The sequence below is a fragment of the Platichthys flesus genome, chromosome 7 (assembly GCF_949316205.1).
Source record: "Platichthys flesus chromosome 7, fPlaFle2.1, whole genome shotgun sequence".
Classification (NCBI taxonomy): domain Eukaryota; kingdom Metazoa; phylum Chordata; class Actinopteri; order Pleuronectiformes; family Pleuronectidae; genus Platichthys; species Platichthys flesus.
This window is the reverse complement of record NC_084951.1, coordinates 18,878,387-18,900,634: the sequence shown is the minus strand read 5'-3', so window position 1 is coordinate 18,900,634 and position 22,248 is coordinate 18,878,387. Positions and strand designations below refer to the sequence as shown.

The window sequence follows — 22,248 nt, the reverse complement described above, 5'->3', positions numbered from 1 at the left end:
ATCCGTTCATCTTTTCTTTCAAAGTTCAGTGAAGCTTTAGTCAGTACGTAGAACCCTGAACTGGAGACTCAGATGTCGTTGACGTAAATGGGGTATACCCACTTATTTTTAAATGTGTATAGAGTATAACCACTTCCAAATCGCCTGTGGTGCGCATCATTCAATCGTGTCCTGCATTCGAAGAAGACGACTAACCTGCCGTGATGTCATTACTCAGCTCAGCAAGTATGCATGCGAGTACTGGTAAATGCGTATTTGTGTGTAGAATAATTCTTAGGACTCACCAACAGAAGTATTTATGCTGGTGTGTTATAAGCGTGTCTGCCAGTTTCCTCAGTGAACATTTCTTAGCAGACACCATTATTGTTATTCAACGAATTTCTTTGCATTGGTAAGCCATCCATAATACAAAGCTTATTCAGAATGAGTTTGTGTTAAATTATTATTTATAAACAGAGGACATTTGTGGATATAACAGCACAAGTTCACTAGTGTTGGTCTGAAGCCTTAACCTCACCTTTCGCAATACACATGCAAGGTGTGAAGGTAATAAGATGGTTGATCCTGCCAAATACACATCCCGAAAAAAATCCTAAATATTTCTATAAAATTTCATCATAAATAAAAGTGGTGGTTGACCGTGTCTTCAGAGTACAAATTATTTACCAGAAATTTACATTTTCTAGATCCAAAACATTGCAGAAGTTTTCTGAAGCGGAGAATGTGAATTGTTTTCGACAGAGTCGAAGAGGATTGCTTTGTATGAAAAATTGAAATGATGCAATTGGAAAATCATATCTCAACAGTAGCGATACGAGGTAATAGGAAAACACACATGAGGTGTTTGGATGTGCATCATCCAAAGACGACACCTCACAGCTCATCGGGAAAAATTCACTCTGCACTGTATTAAAGATTAAAGATGTTTCTAAACTCGCAAGAAAAGGAGTATTTTTTACAACCATCATTTACATGTTCGCTGCCTGTATAAAATAGCTGATGTGTTTCCCTGCTGCCTCTACGACCCATAATATTAAAATATAAATATAAATTATCACAGTATACAGTCAAAGAACCGGCAGATTCATAATAATCCAAGGATCTATTTTATATGAGAAAATACATATACTTCAAAAAAGATGACCCAACAAACTGTTATAATTTATCTTGTATTAGCTTTAATAGCAACAGAGTCATTGCAGCATGATAAAAGATTGAGATGTATTTATGAGATATATAAAAGAAAATAGTTATTAGAGGGGATAATAAATTATTCTTTGAGATTTTAAAGTCGCAAACTAAATAGAACAAGTAAATAGAATTGTGTATTTCTTTTGTGTGAACCATATTGATTTACTTTACACGGTTGGATTTACATCATCACACCACGTTTGCTGCTGTTTCAGTGTGAAACGCCTGCAGTGAAAGATCTAATCAAATCATACCTAGAATATGAAAAAACGCTTGTTGTCTTTGCTCACAATCGCATTATTGTGAGAAGCGACACTGCGGTGAAGCAACGTACTGATTTGAATAAGTTGAGAGCTTTGTGCATCTGGGACAACGGAATGGAATTATGCTCAGCAAGCAGCTGCATCTCTGGTGTGATGAGATCAATACAAGCTTTCAAAGTGAAGCACATAGCAGTGTGGTTCCTTAGCAATAACACACTTCTTATTTCTGACTTCAATCTCAAAAGAATTGTAGATTTTGTTTCATGAAAATTTATTATTTTATATATTTTTTTGGTGTTGATTTGCTGTACGGTACGTTACCAAAGGGGGGGGGGGGGTACTCCTTGCATGAGTAATGGCCTTCATCATCAAGAAGCCATACAGCAGGGAAATGGAATGATATGTCCCCATCATCCCAACCCCTCTCTTCCTGCTCCCCTGGTTCTCACGCGGTTCTCTCTGCAGCCATCCATCAGTGTGTCTCCCCGCTGGCTGGCTCTCTTTCGTCCCCGTTCACCCTCTACCACCCCCCCTCCTCCCAAGACCTACTTCTGTCCAGCGGGAGCAGCACCCTCATTCATTACAGGGAGGACGGTGAGGGAGAGATGGACCGGAGGAGGGGAGGGGAGGAGAGGCACAGGCAAAGTGGAAGCTATATGTAGAGCCGAAGTCTTAATGAGAGAATGAGGAAGAAGAGGAGGAGGAAGGCGGTTGATGTATACTGTAGCGAATACATGAAGGACGCATCTCCACCTCCTCCCACTATCCAGAATTTGGATCCAGAGGGTTGGAGTTGGAGGGATGGAGCCATGTTAGCTAGGTCCCACCGATAAATGCATTCCACCATTAAGCTGTCAATCATGACAGAAACCATCTTTGAGAAATATTTTTTGATGTGCACTTTATGTTTGGTCCACGTACCATAACCCGGAGAAGGCAGGACTTTTGACCTATAGGCTACTGTACCCAATCTAAAAGATTGATACCACGCTCATGTTTGTAGCTTAATGTGAAACCGGTATAGGTCATAAATCCGGCCTCCTCCATGTTAGCGGATGGGACTCGGACGGAATTAAAAAACGTGGTTCTGTCATTTTCGGTAGTCCTTATCACAATAGTGTTCCATGGTTAATTTCTCCAGTGAGGGTGTGCCCAGTCTCTTTATGCAAAACTATAATCTAATTGGCTAATGGCTAACTTCATTAATGAGAGGGGGAAAATAAGGCAAAGCTCCCCCGATAAATTATTAAAATCATAACAGATGGTTATAAAGGTGTGTCTGTTCAACAGGACATGTTATTCTGCCGTCCTGCTTCCTCACATCCCATTTCCCCTCTGACTCCACAAACTCTCACTTACCTCTCTGCACTTCTGTACCGATCAGTGGGTTTGTATCCCAGAGCAGCTTATTTATCCTCCCCTGCTTACTTTGTTTTATCATGTCTCTCATCCCCCCTCTGCTCGCTCCTCATAGATTTTACCCTGTGCCTCCCTGACTTCTGTGCACTGTGCTATGATTTGGGTGTTGGTGTGTGTTTGTGTGTGTGTGTGCATGCCCTGCCTCACTGTGTAGCTGCTCAGGGATTAGCTGAAAGTCAGGAGAGCGTGGGGAACCCTTAACATTCCCTGTGTGGTCTGTAGCACATCTCTTCTGATCCCTGCATCTGTATCTGCACATCCAGATCCTGCTTCAGTTTCATCAATGACGCTTTGCTAATTCATTGTAAAAATCCCCTCTGTGTGTGTGTGTGTGTGTTTGCTTGCAGTATATGCGTGCATGTTTGGGTAACTGACTCTAACATGCATGCCATGAGCTCACACCTGCCTTCCCCACTCAGCTCAGGATCTTTCCTTGCTGTCACTTCATCCCTCTACAGGAAACAGATCGCTCCCCCTCCGTCTCCCTTGTCTGCTCTGCTGTCCCACCTAACAACTCTCCCTTTCCATCTCCACACCTACTGTTCCCATCCATCTCCGTCACTGCCGAGAATCAGATCCCCACTCTCCAATCTGCCTCTCCAGTCCCACAGACCCAGACGTGTCCTGACATGTGATCCTGCGTGTCTCTTCCACACCTCTGTATCCCTCTTCTCATTTTATCCCATCCTTCACTCTCATCTGCTCACGTACAACAAACCCCCTTCAGTACCCCGGCTTCTGTTGCATCATTTAACTCCCTTTTGTACGCCACCGCTCTGCAGAGCCTTGTGCGTCTGAGTGTCGTTGTGATTCTTTAACTGTTGACGTGCACGATTTTGTGAGTGTCTGCTCGAATGTTCCTGTGCAAGTGAGTGTGTGAACTGTCAACCCCGGTTAGTGTCGCACAACTGTGTCTTCAGTTGTCCTCAGTACTTTGAGTGCGTAGACATCTTACACTCATGTGAATATGAGCGGGCTCTCAGTGGGTGGACAAAAGGCCAGATGGGATGTTTCACAAAGCTCTTGATTTTGAATGAGTCAAACATGTGTCTTGGTAAGAACGACACGTCCCTGAGTGGCCGGACGAGGAGGGTACAGAGTGAAGCCTTTCTGCCTCCCTGCACAGCCGCTCTGTGTCGCTCTGCTGTGTCTCTAAAACCAAAAGACTACCCTGCATCAGCACGACAGCACATCCACTGACTGAGGGGATGCTTCTTAACAAGTCCTCAAACCTAAACCACAGACTGTAAAAAGAAACTGCTAAGTATTCACTGGGTCAAAAAGTCCATATGAGAACTCTCTGATCAGAGGCTTATCAGAAGGATGATGTTGGTCTGTGCCCCTCAAAAATGAACCATAATTACATTAAAATTCAAACGAAGTCGGCCACCTTTATCGGTAAAGTTTAGGCAATTAAAGTTCTAGGTCAGAGTTACAGATGGTCCGGGTCCCAGGATATGAACGTGAGCCCGGCGCAGTCTGTTGCAAGGAGGTGTGACGCAAGCTGCTGCTTATGGTTTCAAAGGCACATAGAATAAACAACCACCCGCATGTCTCCTCATTCTGAGGTTTTGGAGCAATATACAAACATCATTATCATCTCATCATAATGACAATACTATATGTTCACCATGTTCACCATCTTACTTTATATCTTAGCGTTTTAACGTGTTAATAATCAGCAGAGAGCAAACAGCTGAAGTCCACACAATGACATGTGCTATTCTTCAAGGATTTTCTATATTTGTTTGTAAAAATATTGAGTAAGAGCCAGACCAAAATTTATTTTGGGGGGCTGATGGCAATACAGATATTCAGGAATAAAAAAAATTGCAAAATTGAATGTAAGTGAGATTTGGTATTTTGCAGTTAAACCAAACTAAGATATAAGTAGCTTAAAATAAAATTACAAACGAACATATCGAGCTTGAATTTAGAAAAAATACGTACTTTATAAAGATGAATGCACAAGTTTTCATATCCGCATGCATTGGCAAACAAATGCTGATATATATATATATATTTTTTATGAAAGGCTCACATCTATTCCATCATATATCCAAGGCTATTGAATTTATAAATGACACTGTATCATGTCATTGTCTGACTCCAGAGAAGAGCAGGACAACAGCTGCAGTTACTCATGAATTTCAAATGTGAATCCATAAAATAATGAGCTTGACCAGAGACAACCACCTTAAAAATGTAGGGTGAGTCTCAGTGGTTCTGTTGAAAGGATTTGTCGAAGCTAGAAAGTTTCTTGTGGTGCCAGTTTTTTTTTCTTTCTCTCCTTATTCACCGCTTTGTGTCTGTGTCAGCTGAGGTCGGCCACTGTGTTCTGTAACGAGGACGGAAGAGGAGCATCATCAGACTGCTCCTTCTCATTCGCCCTACCAGCAAACAAGTGAGACTCACTTCCTGAAACAGGGGGTAGCCAGGGCCTGATATGCAAATCTACTTCCAGTATTATTACACCTATTCCCCGGTCTCATCTAAAGGTTCATCCACAAGCTGTGTGTGTCTGAGATCCAACCACTGACCCCCCCTCCCCCCAATCTGGCTACCCAAACGACAGCCAATCGGAGGCCACAGGAGATGAGCCAGCTATGACTCATTATTTGGAAAAATCCTACCAGCAGATAGGTCGGCACATATACTGTAGGTCGACCTTCTGCAGTGTGACCACACAGATGAGTGTATAGCCTCCATTTTAACAGTTCATTTAAGCTGTTACTGGGTCAGCAGCAGCTACTGGGTGACATAACACGTAATTACACTGTTTCCAGAACAAAAAAAACATTGTGTCTATTTTGAAGAAAGACTCACAAAAAAAAAAAAAATACTCTTCATGGAGGAAGAAATGTTTCATAGTGAGCTTTCAGAGTTGTTGGAAGCTGAGAGAGTGGAACTCAGGCGAGCACAGTATCTCCTTACCGCCAATTTTTATACTTTTCTTTTTCAGGATTGTTTTTGTAATCATTAAAATAACTATTTTGTCGAAATCTCTTTTTCCTCCAAAACAGCCCCAACGCTGCCCTGTAGATGTAATTATCCTCTATTGTTGGTATTTTTACATTTTCAGCTTTTATATATTTATTTGATTTACCTATTATACAGCGTACTTTGCGAAAGTCTGTACACAGAGTGGTGCAGGGTGGAGGCTTGTATAGCAGCACATAATGTGTTTCTACCAGCTATATTAAAATGATAAGGAAGATTCCCCAAGTGCCACATTATATATCTATATATATATATATAGAAGAAGCTGAGCTCTCTTTCACTTAACTCCCTCATTACAGCTGATGTGTGCACAACTAGTGTAATGAAGAGAAATCTAAACATCACTCCTGAGAGAACTGGATGCGCACACACACACACACACCTGAGGGAACTGGACTGCTCTCCCATTTGTTGAATTATGCATAAAGAGTCTTGTTGCCACAAGGAAATGATAAGCCTTTCTTCTCATGGTATGGAGGAGGTTTAATTATCCAGTCTCTGTGATATCACATGGAAGCAGCTTCCCACTCGTCTTTTATTAAGTCTTTTATAGCTGTTATAGCTGAGGGGGCACTCATTTATGAATTATTGAAACAATCTTATGCAGCGCACACGTTCATCTTACAGCAGCAAACTTTTTTTTAGAAGCAGCAGGAAGTCTAAACAAATGACCTCCACTGGGCTGTGTGCTCTTTGTCATGTGAGGAGTAGGAGCCAGGAGGGAGGCTGATGTGTAATGGGCTGTTCTCAGACACAGGCAGAATGCCTTAAAAATAGATCATTCCCCCCCTTTGTTTTGCCTCTCTGTGGTGATGCACAGATGGGATGCTATTTTGCACAAGAGCGATATGTGGAAGTAAACGATGCTCCTATACTACTGAGTCATGAGCCACCAACCAGAGAGCACTGGAAGCACTTCCATATCCGGCTTGGACATCAGGCGCAAACATCTGTGGGATAAATGGCAATTTTACACTATTAACTGTAAATTCCTGTGAGTCTATTTTCTGCGTTCCCTCGGACTGAACGAGCACAGTTACATCACAGGCCATGAGGTAACAGTTCCTTGTACCGCTCTTCTCTTACGTAACCACTTCCTCTCTGGTCGTGTCTACCACAGGCTCCGGTGAGACCAGCCGACATCGTGTACAAGAGAAAACAATTAGAACTTCCTTCACCGCTGAGCTTCGACAGCTCCAGATGCAGCCCTGATGCGTTTTCTCTCGTCTCTCTGATGATAACAGATTATCTGCCATGTTGCATTCACAGTATGAATTTCTCCACCAACGTTAGAACAGTTTCCTTCCGCCAATCAGACGCAGCTTTGAAAACACAGAGCTTTTATGAGTCACCAGTTAATTCACACTGGACGATATTGAATTACGGAAAAGCTCCCCCCAAGGGAAATAATGTTTTCTTTTAAATAAGTTCAAACTACTTCATTAAAATATTTAATCCACTACTAAGATGTAATTTAATAAAATAGTGAACCGTGATATTTGACTTATTACAATATGAAATAGGACTTGTTGTACTTGAAATATTGAGACACTGAAATATTGAGCCACTTTATTGCTCAAACACCTGCCGGTCTTTCTTATACTATATCTCAGATACAGAAAACCCTTGAGATATTTAAAAGTCATCTTCACCATTGATGATTGTGCTGGTAACCTACGATCACACAGCATTTACATTTCACTTTATATCAGTTTGACATATTTGTAGTGTATGAGTGTTAGTCAATAATATCTGTGGGTATGGAAAGCACCATCATAAAAGATGATGCTTCACAGATGTGGGCAGGAGATTTGCATAAAATCAAACAAACATTTAGGAGAGTGAACGTGACACAGAAGTTGGGAATTCTGATAAGGAGCAGGGCAAAAGGACCAAATACGTTAAAGCAGGCCTGTCTCGTGCATCTGATTTGTGTAAGAGAAGAGTTTATTGGACCAGGAAACTGTACTTATGCAAACCTATCAGTTCTCAGCACACTCAAAAGACCACTGACCCCTTACCCTCTATGCAAAATGAATCAGGTCAAAGCGTACGGATCAAGTCTATGGATTTATTGAACGAGAGCAGTCCAGAGCTCAAGGGAACAACCAGACTCAAATGCTGCAGGAAGCCTTTGTCTGCGACAGAAAAAACTAAATATCTGATGGCTTCTGTTTCAACTAACATGTCAAAGACATGGAACCAAATATACATGGTTGAGAAAAGGTAGTGATGGGTAGCAATGTAAAGTAATGGGATATGAGAGTTTGGTCAAATCACATAACCCCACGTTCATCATCATGTATATTCATAAAGTCCTGTTTCATCCCATTAGATAGAAAAACGTTTTAATTTCTCTAAAAGTGGATCTCAAATGAACAAAATCCTAAAACTTAAGGCTTGAATATGAAAAAATACACTATGTCCTTCATATATCAATTACGCTTATAAACTATCCTTTTAAATAACCATTAAATGTGTATTTTGGATGAACCCACTGACCCCGAACTGAAGGGATTACTGGGAAATATAAAAATACTGCTTTTTTGATTTTGGCAAAAAATATATGTTTATATCAATTATGTAAATGATCAACACAAATTGTCTGAATTTATTCCCTTTGAAAAATTCAAACAAGAGACAGATTATGTCTAAATCATTTAACTTCACCAGTTAAAGCCAAACACTTTCTCTTTACATGTTTACTAAGGCCCAACTCATGATTCTGAGCCGTCCTTTGGTGCTTGATCCTACTTTAGTCATCTGTGATTTGATTTCTATAATACATATCTGCTTGTATATGCTTCTAATCCAGTTGTTTGTCTTTATACCTGGATGCCCTCTGTGCCGGGCTGCTGCAGTAGCTTGACGGTGCGTGTGTGTGCCGTCTTCTGGCCGCGGCCGTCGTGCCAGGTCAGGTTGCTGCCTCCGGCGCGACGCGGCAGCTGGTAGCTCAGCTCCTCAGCAGACAGCGTGTGCTCCAGGGAGGCACGGCAAAAACTGAAGCTGGACGCCGCTGAGAGGAGAGAGACAGAGACAGAGAGAGAGAGAGAGAGAGAGAGGGAGACAAGCAGGAAGAGAAGAACTGATTAACTATCACTTTGTATGGTCTTTGTTTAAGGGGTTGGAAAACACGTTGTCTGTGAACTGAGCCACAGGAACACCAAACAGAAAACAGTAGAATAAATGATTGATAATCCTCAAAGAGCTTAAAAGGCTGCGCTCACTCCCGGTTACTCGCTTTGTGTGCTGACAGAGCTGCAAACAGATGGCTGTTTTGGTGATGCTGGTGGGCAGCAGTGTTACTCCACTGTGATCTCCAATTATGCTGAGTGCACATTCACAGAGGCATGCAGGGTTTTTGGGAACTGTCTCCCATGTCAGAGTAATCCTTGATTATTGAAATCCCGCATATAAATATTTGCTTCTTTTTTTTCTTCCCCCCGTGTGTCTATCAGTCCCTCTTTTCCACTAAGGATTACGTTTTTCTAAAGGATCTGCAGTTCAAATACAGTCACTGGTCCTCTTACCTATTAGTAATGGGAATGATGAAAGAGAATATGTCTGAACATTAGCCAGACGCAACAGAAAGGAGACAGTGGAAAGGAGCAGGAGAAGGTCAAAGAAATTGTGAAACCAAGTAAGAAACACTTAAGTAACCTTACGTTTCTTGAGGCTAAAGAGAAACCTGGTGATAAAATAACACAAAAGGCCAACCATAAAGGAAATAAGTTGCATTTTGACTCAGAACTCAGAGCTTTTCCACACTCCACTGCAAAGCTTGAGCATGATTCGCCACAATCATACTTTAAATATACAGCATCGCTCCTGGTTCAAACTGTGATGAAGGAGAAATCAGATCACCAAGCTGCTGCCAGTAAATGCAGGGTTGCAGTACTTTGTGATTTCCATCTGAAATTCCCCAGTTTTCTGTGAGTGCATGTAAACAGTGTCATTGAGACAAAGACAGAATCGTTAATGATGGTTGTAAAAGCGGAAGGAATGATAAATGTTTGCAGAAAAAAACTAAAACTGTCTCTTCACAATGTCAGAGTGTCATTTTGGAAAAGCTTCAGTTCATTTCCCACCAATGATTCTTAATTTATGTTTCCTGCTCCTCCAAAAAAAAAGATTGGATTGAACTTTATTTTCATTGCATTCAGATACTGAGATGAAAAACTGCAGTTTAGCATCGAAACAGAAATGCAATAAGCAGCAAAGTGCAAAGTAATTACCTTTTCAGATACTTTTCACTTTTACTCCAATACATGTATCAGCAAATATGTGTACTTTCTACTCCACCAAATTTTGTATATATTTGTTACATATTCACATTGGTTTTTTTATTTTACTAATCAATAACAAGAGGGGAATTAATCCAATCAGAGAGGGCGGCTAACATTAGACCAGCAGAGACCATTGCATTAGGGAATAGGATGGGACAGGTATTTAAAGCGAGAATGACTTATAGGGTATTTACAGTGTGTTTATCTATTTGTCCCTTTTTTCAGATGAATTTGGACCCTGTGATTCAGCTCTATATTCCCATAAAAGAGCTAAAAATGAAATAATTGAAACCTAAAACAGAGGTAACAACGGAACTCACAGATAAAACCTCAAACCAAAGAATCCCTCCTGGACTGTTCCAATTTTAGAATTGCACAACGGACCACTGAGACCTGCTGTAGGACAGCAAAGGCTTGTGGGAAAAACCTGGTTGCAGAAAAAAAAATAGGTCTGAACGTGCGTGCAGCAGAGTTCGCGCAGCCATGATGAAGGAATGAAAAAGAGGTTGAAGCTGAAAAAGAAGAAAGGCCTGTCAGGAACCACTGGTGTGTAGCGTGTTGTGCTTCCCTCCCCTCGTACACCAGTGTCTCTCTTGTCGGGCGCTTTCCTCATGTCCATACGTTGCTTCTTTTTGTATCTTCTTATGCAGCAGCATCCTCCTTATACCTTCTTTTCTCTCTGGCTGTCACGGCTTCGGGGTCGTCCGGATAAACTAGGCCCGGCCCCGATGTAATTACTGTCAGTCTCACTGAGGGGGAGGAGACAGGAGGAAGAGACGTGGGAAGCTAAGTGCCTTGCAGCCCTAAAGACCTGCCAATCGCACAGGAAGAGACAAGAGAGAGACCCAAAAAGCGAGACAGACACGATAGCGAGGCGGGAGAGCGGCTCTGTAAGTTAGCTCTCTGATCCATGCAAACCGACAGTAACCTGATCAAACTGTGTTGAGGTAAAGGAGCCCGGGGGACGAGGTGGGGGAGACGCATTAATAGACCACGAAACAACTTCATTTCACAAGCTGTTAAAGACAGAGCTCTCCAGTTATTAGACAGAGACCACCCGGCCCTTTATAGACATCACTTTGAAAATGAATAAGCGAGGCATCATGACTTCCCCGCGACACTGAAATCTCAATCTCTGCCACATCGCCAGACCCTGACACCCCCAAGCAGTCATAAAACGAAGACAAAGCACCCGTCCTGCCCGCTTTAATGGACCCAGTCAGCTTAACCTCCTGGCACAGGATACGGCTCTGAATTTAGAATCTGCCAAAAGCAATTAAATAACCATAGATTCCCACTGACCTCTTTTTTGAAATGACATTGCAACGTGTGCCTCTGCTGGTCGCGACAAGAAAAACCCAGAGCCTGGACGAAAGGATCTTGCTCAATGTCCTTAAAAGCATTATTTGTGATCAGGGATGATTATTACCATCATACCAATCAGCAGATGTGTCACCTTCCCTTGTCTGCCTCAACGTGCACTTGATCAGCCCGGACCAGATCTTCTGTGTCCTATTTATCACCAAGTGCTGTTGTGTTATCTCTGGCTGCCCTTGCCGGCGACTTTTATCACCTCCAGTCGACAGAGGGGAGAAGAGAAGGGATGATGGAGGGTGGCCGTAAGGAGGCAGGGTGAGAAGTGAGAAAGCCTGATATGGACTGTATCTTCTGAGCTACAGGCAGTGAAAGTTCTGATTCACATAAAGAGAAGAAAGGTAGAAGAAAGAGGAAGAGAGAGAGAAGTGGTAGAGGTGCAAAAAATACAACAACATATGAGAGTGTGCGTCTACTTGAGTTCATATCTTTGTGGGGACCAGTTTGGCCCGTACACCTTACTTTAGGTGCTATCTTTGTGGGGACCAGTTTGTCCCTTACACCTTACATAAGTGTGAAATGGTGTGAGTGAGGATCTTCTCACCCTCATTTTCTGACACACCTTCAAAGGGCTGTCTAAGGTCTTTTTCACCCTCTGTGGCAGGGCACACAAAAACTGTTTTCAGACACGACCTCGGGGCAAAATCTGGAGAGTTGGCTCCCCAGTTTGCCCCAGTTTGCCTTTCACTCATGCACAATGCAGTGGGAGGTTTTCTGCACGGACATGTTCACAAACAGGAAACATAAAAAGAGACAAAAAGATGAACATACATTTCTCGGAATAGTTTCTAATTGCTACATTTTTCACATCCTTTAAAAGCGTTCCAGGGAGTCCCTCGAGATCAATAGGTTCATGGAAATTGGGTTTTCTTCTATTGAATATGCGATCTCAGTGGTGGTAGTGTATCAAACTGGACCGCTGACATCCTGAAATAGACTTGGAAGCCATCTGGATAATTTTTGCATCTCTTTGATGAGATGAAATTGTTCCTGACGGCTTCACACGATTGGGTAGACCCAATGTTGCCTTTCTTTTTTATTTCAGAAGTGAGAGGACCACAAAATCCTCCTCACTCCTCGACCAGAATTTAATCTCCTGCTGAAAATATTAAAAACAAACAGAATAATAAAACGCATTGGACTCCTATACGGACTCAAGAAACTTGGTGAACCTGAAAGCAGAAAAAAGCTTTTGTAAAGGACAAATAATAAATAAAAAGAGTTAAATGTTTCCAGAAAAAAAAAAAAATTCTTCCCACAGAATCATGATGCATGTTCTATAATTCCTTATTTATATTACATATAAAACATAATATGCTACTATGTTCAATTTGTAACAATTGGAATGTTTCTGCTTTGGGAGATTCATATGACAAAAATTTGCCGCGGTTCCAAGAAAGGTAAAAAAACACTGGTTAAAGGGTTAGGACTTGTTTTGAAGGTCAGGGTTAGGCCTCTAGTCGTGAGGGATAAGGGTTGGGTTAAGGGGCCATAAAATGCACAGCGTCCTTACCAAAATAGAAGTACAAGTGTGTGTGTATGTGTGTGTGTGTGTGGAGGTCAGGTAGGTCAATATGACTCGAGCCCAGTCGAGTGTAACCTCATATCAACTCCTCTTGACTGAGCCACATATCTGCTGTGCCGAGTGGCTGCTAAATCTCCGAGGTATTCCCCTCTGAAAAAAGGTAATTAAGCTGCTAGGTGCGTCTTCTGGAAGGTCGTTCCAAGCCAAATCCCACAATAGATTAACATGACATCACTGGACATCAGTCATTTGACACCAAAAGAGAGCATCTCAATTAGCCTATGTGAACTATTTTGCTGTGTGGGCTTTTTCGCAGAAGTTTGATCTTTGCACAACCTTGGCATCAACTTCAGGGCTTTGTGTGTGTGTGTGTGTGTGTGTTTGTGTTTGCCTCATCCTCTCATGAGGAAAGTGGTCTGGTTAATCCACCAGGGTGCCATCCATGGTGCATTTCCCTCCCGACACCAACCTCCTCTTATTCAACTCAAAGATAAAAATGTATATTTGGAGTGCAAGTGTTGTATGAAAGAAAAAAGATAATTCTCATTCCCCTGTAATCTGCAAGAGGAGGAAACTTCATCATGGAGATTTCATGCATCCGTAATGTACCTTAAACCCGGAGTCCAACTGAAGCATCAAACGGACTAATGCTGCCAGCACCGACAATACACCTCCCAGTGAGACCGATTTGTTGCTCCTGTGGTATGTTGGGGGTGAAGCGAAGGCCTATTTACAACGCTTCCTCTCCACCAGACCTGGTCCTCACCTCAGGAATGAGCCTTGAAATTACTCAATTTTGAAAAGAGCATGGGAGGGCCGGAAAGAAGAATTTGGTTGCAGCTTTAAAAATAAATCTAAAACCCAGGACCCCGGGGCTTTTTCCCATGATGCATTGCGGTCCATTATCCACTCTGACATGAGACATTGTCGCCAAGGCTGGAGCTGAGGTTTACCTTTCGCAAACTATCAGTGTCATGGGGGCGCGGTGATAGGGAAATGGGAGTGAACTTTGGGCATCCACCACGCAGGCTGATTGAGGATAACAACACACCACCTCTCATCAGTACACAGACGGGGGAAGTGCCTGCTAACACTGTGTGTCATTGTGTTTGTGTGTATGTGTGTAACTGAGCACCGGCACGCTCATGCATACGTGAATGTGACAGCATGAGGACTTGCGTATCCACACATCTGTATAATTCCTGTCTGCTTTGGTTTTGGAGAGCGGACCTGAATAAAGCTGCAAGAGTCTGTAGCAGTGTCTCAATTCGAAGTCATGCTCGTAGACCGATTACGTCACAGCGGCGAGATATACTATTCCAATTCGTAGGATCCTCCAGATGTGTCCTTCCATCCCTGACCACCGGGTGGATCCCCCCCAGCCCAACATATCCCATGATTCATTGCGCTTCGGAGACAAACGGTAATGTTGAGGCGAAAATGTCAGAAGAATTTATTTTTAAATGTCACTACTTAACCAAACAGCTAACGGCACACGTGTTATAAAAACATATTTTCATCGTTTATAATCAACCGAATAACGTTTGCCTTTGTAGCTTTGTTGCTATGGCGATGGGCGGCTCTAAGGGCGGGACAAGCTGGTGACGCAACAGGAAAACAAGACGGTCTCATTTTGGTTTTGAAGACCGGGGTCGGCGGGTCCTTTGAAGGATGCAGCCGCTGAATTGAGACACAGCTTGTTTGTGGATGGAGGTTGAATTCTGGATTTTAGCTGCAGGGTAATTATGGCGCACGATGCAGAGTGCAGCCCAGAACTCAGGGGGAGTTGGCATTTTTCTTTTGGACCTGACAGATAAGAAAAACAACAGAGGCTGGTCGGAGAACAGCCAAAACCGACCTTGGCCTCCTCTCATTAGGCGGTGCTGTGACACCAAAAACTAAAAACAAACTGGAGGGTCAAGCGCTGAGGACAGGACGACTTTTACCCTTTCCACTCTGGTCCCCACCACTCCTCCACAGAGACAGACAGAACTATTGATTATCCATCACCGTGTGTGTGAACATACAATTACAGATCACTTAGGATAAAACACACACTCACACACACATAGTCGCACACACACAGACACCATCTACCCAACTCCTCCACCCGAGGCCACTGGCTGTCACATCGGCTCCGGCTCAGAGGATCTCATACATGTTTCACACAAAAGAAGGAAACGGAAGGATGACACAAAAGAGGAGATGGAACACAGAGGCCTAACGTGGTCACGCCCTCTTGAGGGGATGAAAGAATTAAGCCCAGGGTGAATGTCGGAATAGAGACATACAGAAATAAACGGGATGACATGTCACAAAAAGGGAAGAACAGCTGAAAAATGATGCTTCAGAATAGAACAATGCTATTATTTGCTAGAGGAAATGAAGGGTAAAGAAAGAGGGAGCGCAAGGAGAGGAGAAGAGTTTATGGAAATCGTGCGCTTCTGCCATTTTCTCCCCTTCACAGTCAAGTCTCCCTATGGTGATATGGGACAGATTACATTTCACTGACAATTGATAATTCAGCGCAAATGGCAGACAAGAAGGAGGAGGAAGAGGAGGAGTGAGACAAGGTCGACTAACAGGATGTGAGGTGTGATCGAACTGGGGAACTAGAGAACGGACAAGATCGATGAGTCCCTCTGTATCCGAGACAGACAGGAGGAGAGAGGTAAGAAAGAGAGAGACAGAGACAGGTAAGAGAGGTTGGAGAGAGAGACAGGTAAGATAGAGGGATGAGAGAGAGGGAGACAGGTAGGAGAGCGTGAGGAGCTAGACACTGTGGAGGGAGGGGTAAGGATGAGAGAGAGAGAGAGAGAGAGAGAGAGAGGTGAGTGATGAGGGAGGTGGAGAGAATGAGGGGAGGAGAGAGACAGGTGCATTATGTACAGTATGTGAGGGTTCTGTCAGATAGAACCCACCATTGCTGTGAGGGGTTGAAGAGTGTTGCGAGGGGGGAAAGACTTCCTGTACATGTATTTATGCTGACTGTTTACTCCCCTGCCTTGTGAAGGTGCTGTGCAGAGGGTGACTTACCATACAGCTAAGTCCAGCTCCACTCCAACCACAGAGCCAGCTCTTCTCACCAGCCTGCCCAGTTGCATAACCTCCCTGACGACTGGTGTAGAACATGAGCTACTGCTCTGGTTTGTGTAGTATTTTACGTATCCTTTTTTTTTTTCGAAGAAGGCTTTGTTTCCTGCATGGCTCAAGTACGTACTGAAAATGGAGAATCTAATGAGAGCTGATGTAATGAGGGCTGCATGCTGAAGTTAAATTTAAAATCTTAATTTGGATCCGCAATAATTGTGTCGTCCCTTTCACTTTCATTAAAGATGGGAAAGCTAAACCCAGCAGAAGTTCAGGCAGCAAACAATAAACAGTGTTCATCCTCATCTGCCGCGGCAACTATGGACCTTCACGTTGTTATGATCATATACGATAAACAGGGAATATACAATTATGAATAAACTACTGTCTCACATTCCATGGAAGCTAATGTAGAAGAATATTTTATGTTCTTCACAAGTTGCCCATAAAGAAAATCAGGTTTAAGTCTTTTTTTTTTCTCACAGAATATTTCATGGATCTTTGATCACTGTAATCAGGCGCGTTAAAGGGACTGATCCTTGTGAGTGTGTGCAATTTGGGATCCAGTAAATTTAAAGTGTTGGGCCTTGGTGGAGGTATAATGATTCTAATGAGTTCCCTGGAGACAAACACCCTCACAACTGTCTTCACATATTTGAAACAATGCTAAAAGATGTAATATCCTGAATGGTTCACTAGAAACACACAGAGTCACCGTTCCCCAGCTTTCAACTTTAGCAGCAATTGTTAGCATCACTCATCTGATAATCTAAGAATTTGTTTTGGTTTCAGAGAGGAGCAAAAATCTCCACACGCATTTAAAAGCCTGTTTAGCATTTTTCGGATGGAGGTGGTGGAATTAAAAATATGCACATGCAAAACTTTGACCCTGAAGACTGTGCTCTGGTCCACATGCGAACCGAAACACAAGCATTTGCATAAATAATTTATAATATAATAATGACAGTGGACCCAAGGCCTCCGTGTTTCGGGGCTTCAAGGACATGTGCTATCTGTGTTTATTTGCATGATCTTGTACGCGAGATATTAAATTATAATTCGACCAGCCAGCCTGAGTGGACAGGTAATAGGATGATTAATCTGTCCCCACAAAGCCACTACACTGTTATCACTATTATGGGAACCTTTGACAAATTCATCCAAATTAACCTGGTTAGAAATTCAAAAGGGATCGAGGCATCAGATAGGATGGAGCAAATTGCATTAAAAAGGTCGAGCAGGCCGAGCATGACTTTCTGCATGTTGAGGTGTTTCTAATTCCCACAGCAGTGACACCCACAGGCAGCCAGGAGAAAGGTTATACGCTGAATGGTAACAGGTTTGACTGGTTGAATCTTTTAATACTGGGAAAGGTCAAATGCAACAAGTTAAATGATCAAACTAGTTTCTTTCCTTTTGTTGTCCTTGTTTTTGATTGATTCAAAAAAACATATATTTTAGATCCAGTCTAAAACTTTATACTTCAAAGTTTAAGATGTCTGTTGTTTCTGACAGGAGTTTAAACGGAGGGAAGAGCTGCCACTATGTTCAGTTACAGTCCTTTTCCGCTGTCCCATAAAAATTATTTTTTCAGCTTTCAAATCTCGTGTACGTGCTGTGATCTAAAAAGCCTTCACAGTTTGAAGTGCAGACCAGCCCCCACGGTATTATCCTGGAAAGAATCCAAGACCATGTGGGGGATGAGACGAACACAGGCACGTAACTTCTCAGCTTAGGCAAGACTGGCTTTTTAAATATTTAGCGTTTGTTTACAGCTGTTCCCCTGACTGGCAAAACGCTGTGTCTGAGTGGATTAACCAACGTTTGGGCACAAAGTATTAAAGCTCCATTTCCATTTTAGCACAATGGCCTTGATAAAGTCATGAACTGAATTAAAAGGCAGGAAATTAGTCATTTAGCAGGCTCACCACAAAAACAAAGTCTGCATGAATTTCAATAACAAAATTCAATCTCAATTTAAGCATTTGAAACATCAATCTACGAGTCTGCAAATCAGGCCAAAAGTAGCTGAAGCCATAAGACAAACAGATTTTACCACTGAAATCAAACATCCACTTTTCACGAGCAAACAGCGGCTCCTTGACTTCACAGCACAAATACCTTCAGTGAGAGCCTGCAGGGCCGGCCAGCAGGGATCCTCCACGCTCCCTCTGCCGAACATAGGGAAAACCAGCTCCATGTATTCTCAAGTTATAACGCTTTGCAATTTGCACGAGAGGAGCGACGGCGGCCATCTGCAGAGGTTCAACTTCCCTGAGTGACCGAGTCTGTGTGCAAGTTGGCACTCGCGCATGCAAACACACGTACGCTGGCCTGCGGTGACGAGGATGGACTCCAGTTCATTGGGACCATGTGGTCTGTAAATCGATGCGGCGCACTGGAGCTGTGGCCTGGTGAGAGAGCGAGATGTGGCCGGGTTCAGCACTCAATACTTTATTGAGCGTCCTCGAGGCCGTGACTATCACACGAGTAGCCTACTTTGTTTGTGCATGTGTGTGTCATCGCTTGTAAACCTCTGTGACATATAAGAGAAGAAATGTCGGGGCGATGTAGTGAGTCAACAATAACAACCAGTCGATGGCACAAAGCATGCACACACACACACACACACACACACACACACACACACACACACACACATGCACAAACAAACACAAAGGTTACTGAGCACCGAGGGGTTTGCAAACAATGAAGTGAGTAAATGACCGTTGTGAGAGTTAGTTGGTAATCTGCTCTACAGCATCCCTGCATCCTCACAAAGAGACCAGGATGAGGGGATAAAAGAAGATAAATGGGGATGAAAAGAGGAGGAAATAGGATTATAGAATGGGCGGGGAAATGGTGGAGGGAAAAAAATAGATAAAAGTTAATGCTCCACAGACGCAGAGAGGTAAACAGAGAGAGAGAGAGAGAGAGAGAGAAGCCGAAAAGTGCCAATGAATTTGAAGCTGAGATAGAGGGAGAAAATGAAAATTGCAGACGGGGAGTAAGTTGGTAGTTTTGTGGGTAGTGGTAGCGGTGGCGCTGGCAGCAGTGGTGGGGCCACTTCTGTCCTTGTCAGCCGGCAGAAATATGAGAGTTTTTAAAGTTTGCTGTAAAAGAGAAGAGGAAGGAAAGAAGGAAAGAAAGAAGAGACAGACAGCATGAAAGAAATAAACCAAGAAAGACAACAACAAAAAAAGACAAACTGAGAAATAAAGCAGGGAAGAAAAAAGAAAGACAAAAAGCAAGAAAGAAGGAAAGCAAGGGCCATACAGAGTCAATAGCACTGAGACAGTTGAGTTGTAGTAGATTTGCAGAACTAACTAAGTTCTACGAGTGTTAGACAACAGATGTAAGCCCGACACTTCCCCTGCACTCTATATCTCTTCAAAGTCTACACACTTTTTTTTCAGATAGAGCGGCAGCAGCATCAGCAGGTGTCGTCTGTGGATGGCGTGTGTGCACATCCCAGTCAGCCATGTTCGATACCAGCCCTTCAGGAGCCTCCTTGTTTCCAGTCTAACAGCGAGACAAAATGCTCACACACCTGGGGGCACTCGCCCGCTCCCCCTCTGTGTGTACTCACTCTCCACAGGCCTCCCTCTCTCTGTGGGCTGCAGCAGAATGCTGTGCTGATTGGGGGTCTAGCTCTCTCTGCTTAATTACTGTGTTATCCAGTCCACTCCTGCACTGCCCAGGACTTTGCGTCAGATGGACATGCCAATTACCTCTCCTCCTCCACACACTCACACATCATCATGCACACACACACACACACACACACACACACACACACACACACACACACACACACACATGCTCATTCACTAGGTTTCGTGAGGCTGCGCGCTGTCAGACAGCAGCTAGTACAAAGTAGACAGTTTGGGATGAAACAGGAAAGAGAATCAAAGCTCTTTGTCATTCTTATCGGTACACACACCCACACACACACACACACACACACACACACACACACACAAACACACACAGTCCCAGTAGGAGTTTCTTGTCCAGGCCAGAAGATCTCAAGGGAACTTTTTCTACTTTCATTTCTGTCTTGATCCTATACTCTAAACACACACATGCACACAACACATTCTCTCATTCATCTCTCTTTTTATTCTGAACACACTCGTTATCTGTTTCCTCATGGGTTTGTTACAGTTTCATTTCAACGTTGAAATTGACACTTGTTTCAGTGCAGTAAAGAATCTAGAGCCTGCAGGAGATTCTGCTTAACTTAGACAGGAAGCAGAGGGAAATATACACTGGCTCAAAGGTAAAAAAAAGGAAAGAAAGAGAGTATATTACATCATGTTTATTTAATCCAATACAAAAACCAAAATGTAAAATGAGAGTTTCTGGAACTATTTCTTGTTTGTGTTTTGTTGAGATTCTATAAAGAAGGTTAATATATAAATTGATTAGTAAGCTTTAGTGAAATTTCTCATGTGCATTTATCACTATTTTATTAACTGGATTATTCATTATTTTAAAACAGTCAAGGATAAATTGACGATGAAATCACACCACAACCCGAGCACACAGCAGGATTAAGGTCTTATCTGAAGGGCGCTCAGACAGAACCTACCAACAGTCCTCTTATGAAACAAAAATGATGAGATCCAGATGGTTTTTTGGATTTGAACCAAATTACAAACACTCATAAATATCCAATGCAGATGAACACGTAACCTCCTTGTTTCTCTGTGAACTCCATCACTTAATTATGGGACTTAATCGAACCATCCGCGGCCACAATAGTAAATCTCTTAACAAGTAATCCCCACAGTGATGGTGAATGTAATTCTGTGATTTACAAGCAAATTCCTCTTCCGATGCTCAGTGGTAAACACATCAGAGCGGATGATTAATGTCAGGTTTTCAAACGCTGCTGGATTTCTATTGATAAAACCCTGAAAACGCTGATCTCTAATAACGCCAGATGTCTCATATATTCTATAGAGACCCACTTATTAATCAACATCAGTGTGTGTGTGTGTGTGTGTGTGTGTGTGTGTTTGTGTGTGTGTGGGTGCTCTGGTTGTTGACACTGACACTGCCACCACTCATGGTGTGTGTCTCGGTGATTTCAGTAATTCTGGTCCAACACGGCAGCAGCCAACCGGCTCTCTTTCCAACCCTCTCTCCTCTTCCACTCCACTAACGATTCCCCTATTATCACTCGGCTACTCAGACAATCACACTCGCCCACAAACACATACACACATGCACGCACACACTTAAACACACTCCAATTATCCCACAGACACATCATGTTAACAATGGGGCATTAATAGCACATGCAACCCCCACTTTTCTTCTTCCTGTATCACACATACACACACACACAAAATTGTACATCTATCTTAGAGAGGACATTCATTGACATTATGCGTTCCCTAGGCCCTTAACCTAACCTTAACCATTCAAATTAAATGCCTAACCCTAAACCTAATTTAACCCAAACCCTAAAACCAAGTCTTAACCTTCAAACAGGCCATTAAAAGTGGGCCAAAAGGGTGAGGACTTGACAAAATGTCCTCACTGTGTAGGTTGTATAGGCTCAAAATGGTCCTCACAAAGATATCTGTGCTAGTACCCACACACATATCTGTGTATCGTATGAATGTGCTGTCTGATTGTGGAGCCTTTTCCCTTTAGATGAGAGAAAAGCTTTATTATACAACGCTTAATTATTTCACTTTAAACCAAATTAGGTGCAGCTTGAGCGCAAACCACCCAATTTCCCTAAGTACAGTGACTGTGCTCATATCCGTTATGCATTGCCTCCTAAAACTGGATACCATAAAACCCTGTATGACCAGTTCATTGAAATCTGTCTCATCACTGGTGAGCCATTCTGAAAATCTTTGATTACCTCCATTGAAAACACAGAAGTTACCCTGCGAGCTAAATACGTGACTTGCATCCGCTGAAACATCTTACTATTTGCCTGACCCGGCAGCGCCAGGGCAAATGTACGTGCACACGAGGGCAGAGTACATATACGTAACTTGAGCTACGTGTTCAGAAGTATTTGTGTCGTCGTGTGCTATTGCTTCAACCGAGACCCAAAGCCTGCAGAGCGCCAGTG

The 22,248-nt window shown here is 42.9% G+C and overlaps 1 protein-coding gene across 2 annotated transcripts in view; it reads right to left on the bottom strand.

Moving 5' to 3' along the window:
- The window catches only part of samd10b (sterile alpha motif domain containing 10b), a 47,874-nt gene that overhangs the window by 17,324 nt on the left and 8,302 nt on the right, over positions 1-22,248 (bottom strand). The window contains exons 1-2 of one of the 2 annotated variants that reach the window (XM_062391142.1): positions 18,270-18,421; positions 8,705-8,889 (exon numbers count right to left, since the gene is read on the bottom strand). In XM_062391142.1, the coding sequence (XP_062247126.1) occupies positions 8,705-8,889; positions 18,270-18,348 (264 nt within the window). In that variant the 5' untranslated portion in view covers positions 18,349-18,421. Of the gene's footprint in view, positions 1-8,704; positions 8,890-18,269; positions 18,422-22,248 lie in introns of those variants that run through there. The other variant, XM_062391143.1, reaches the window with a different exon arrangement.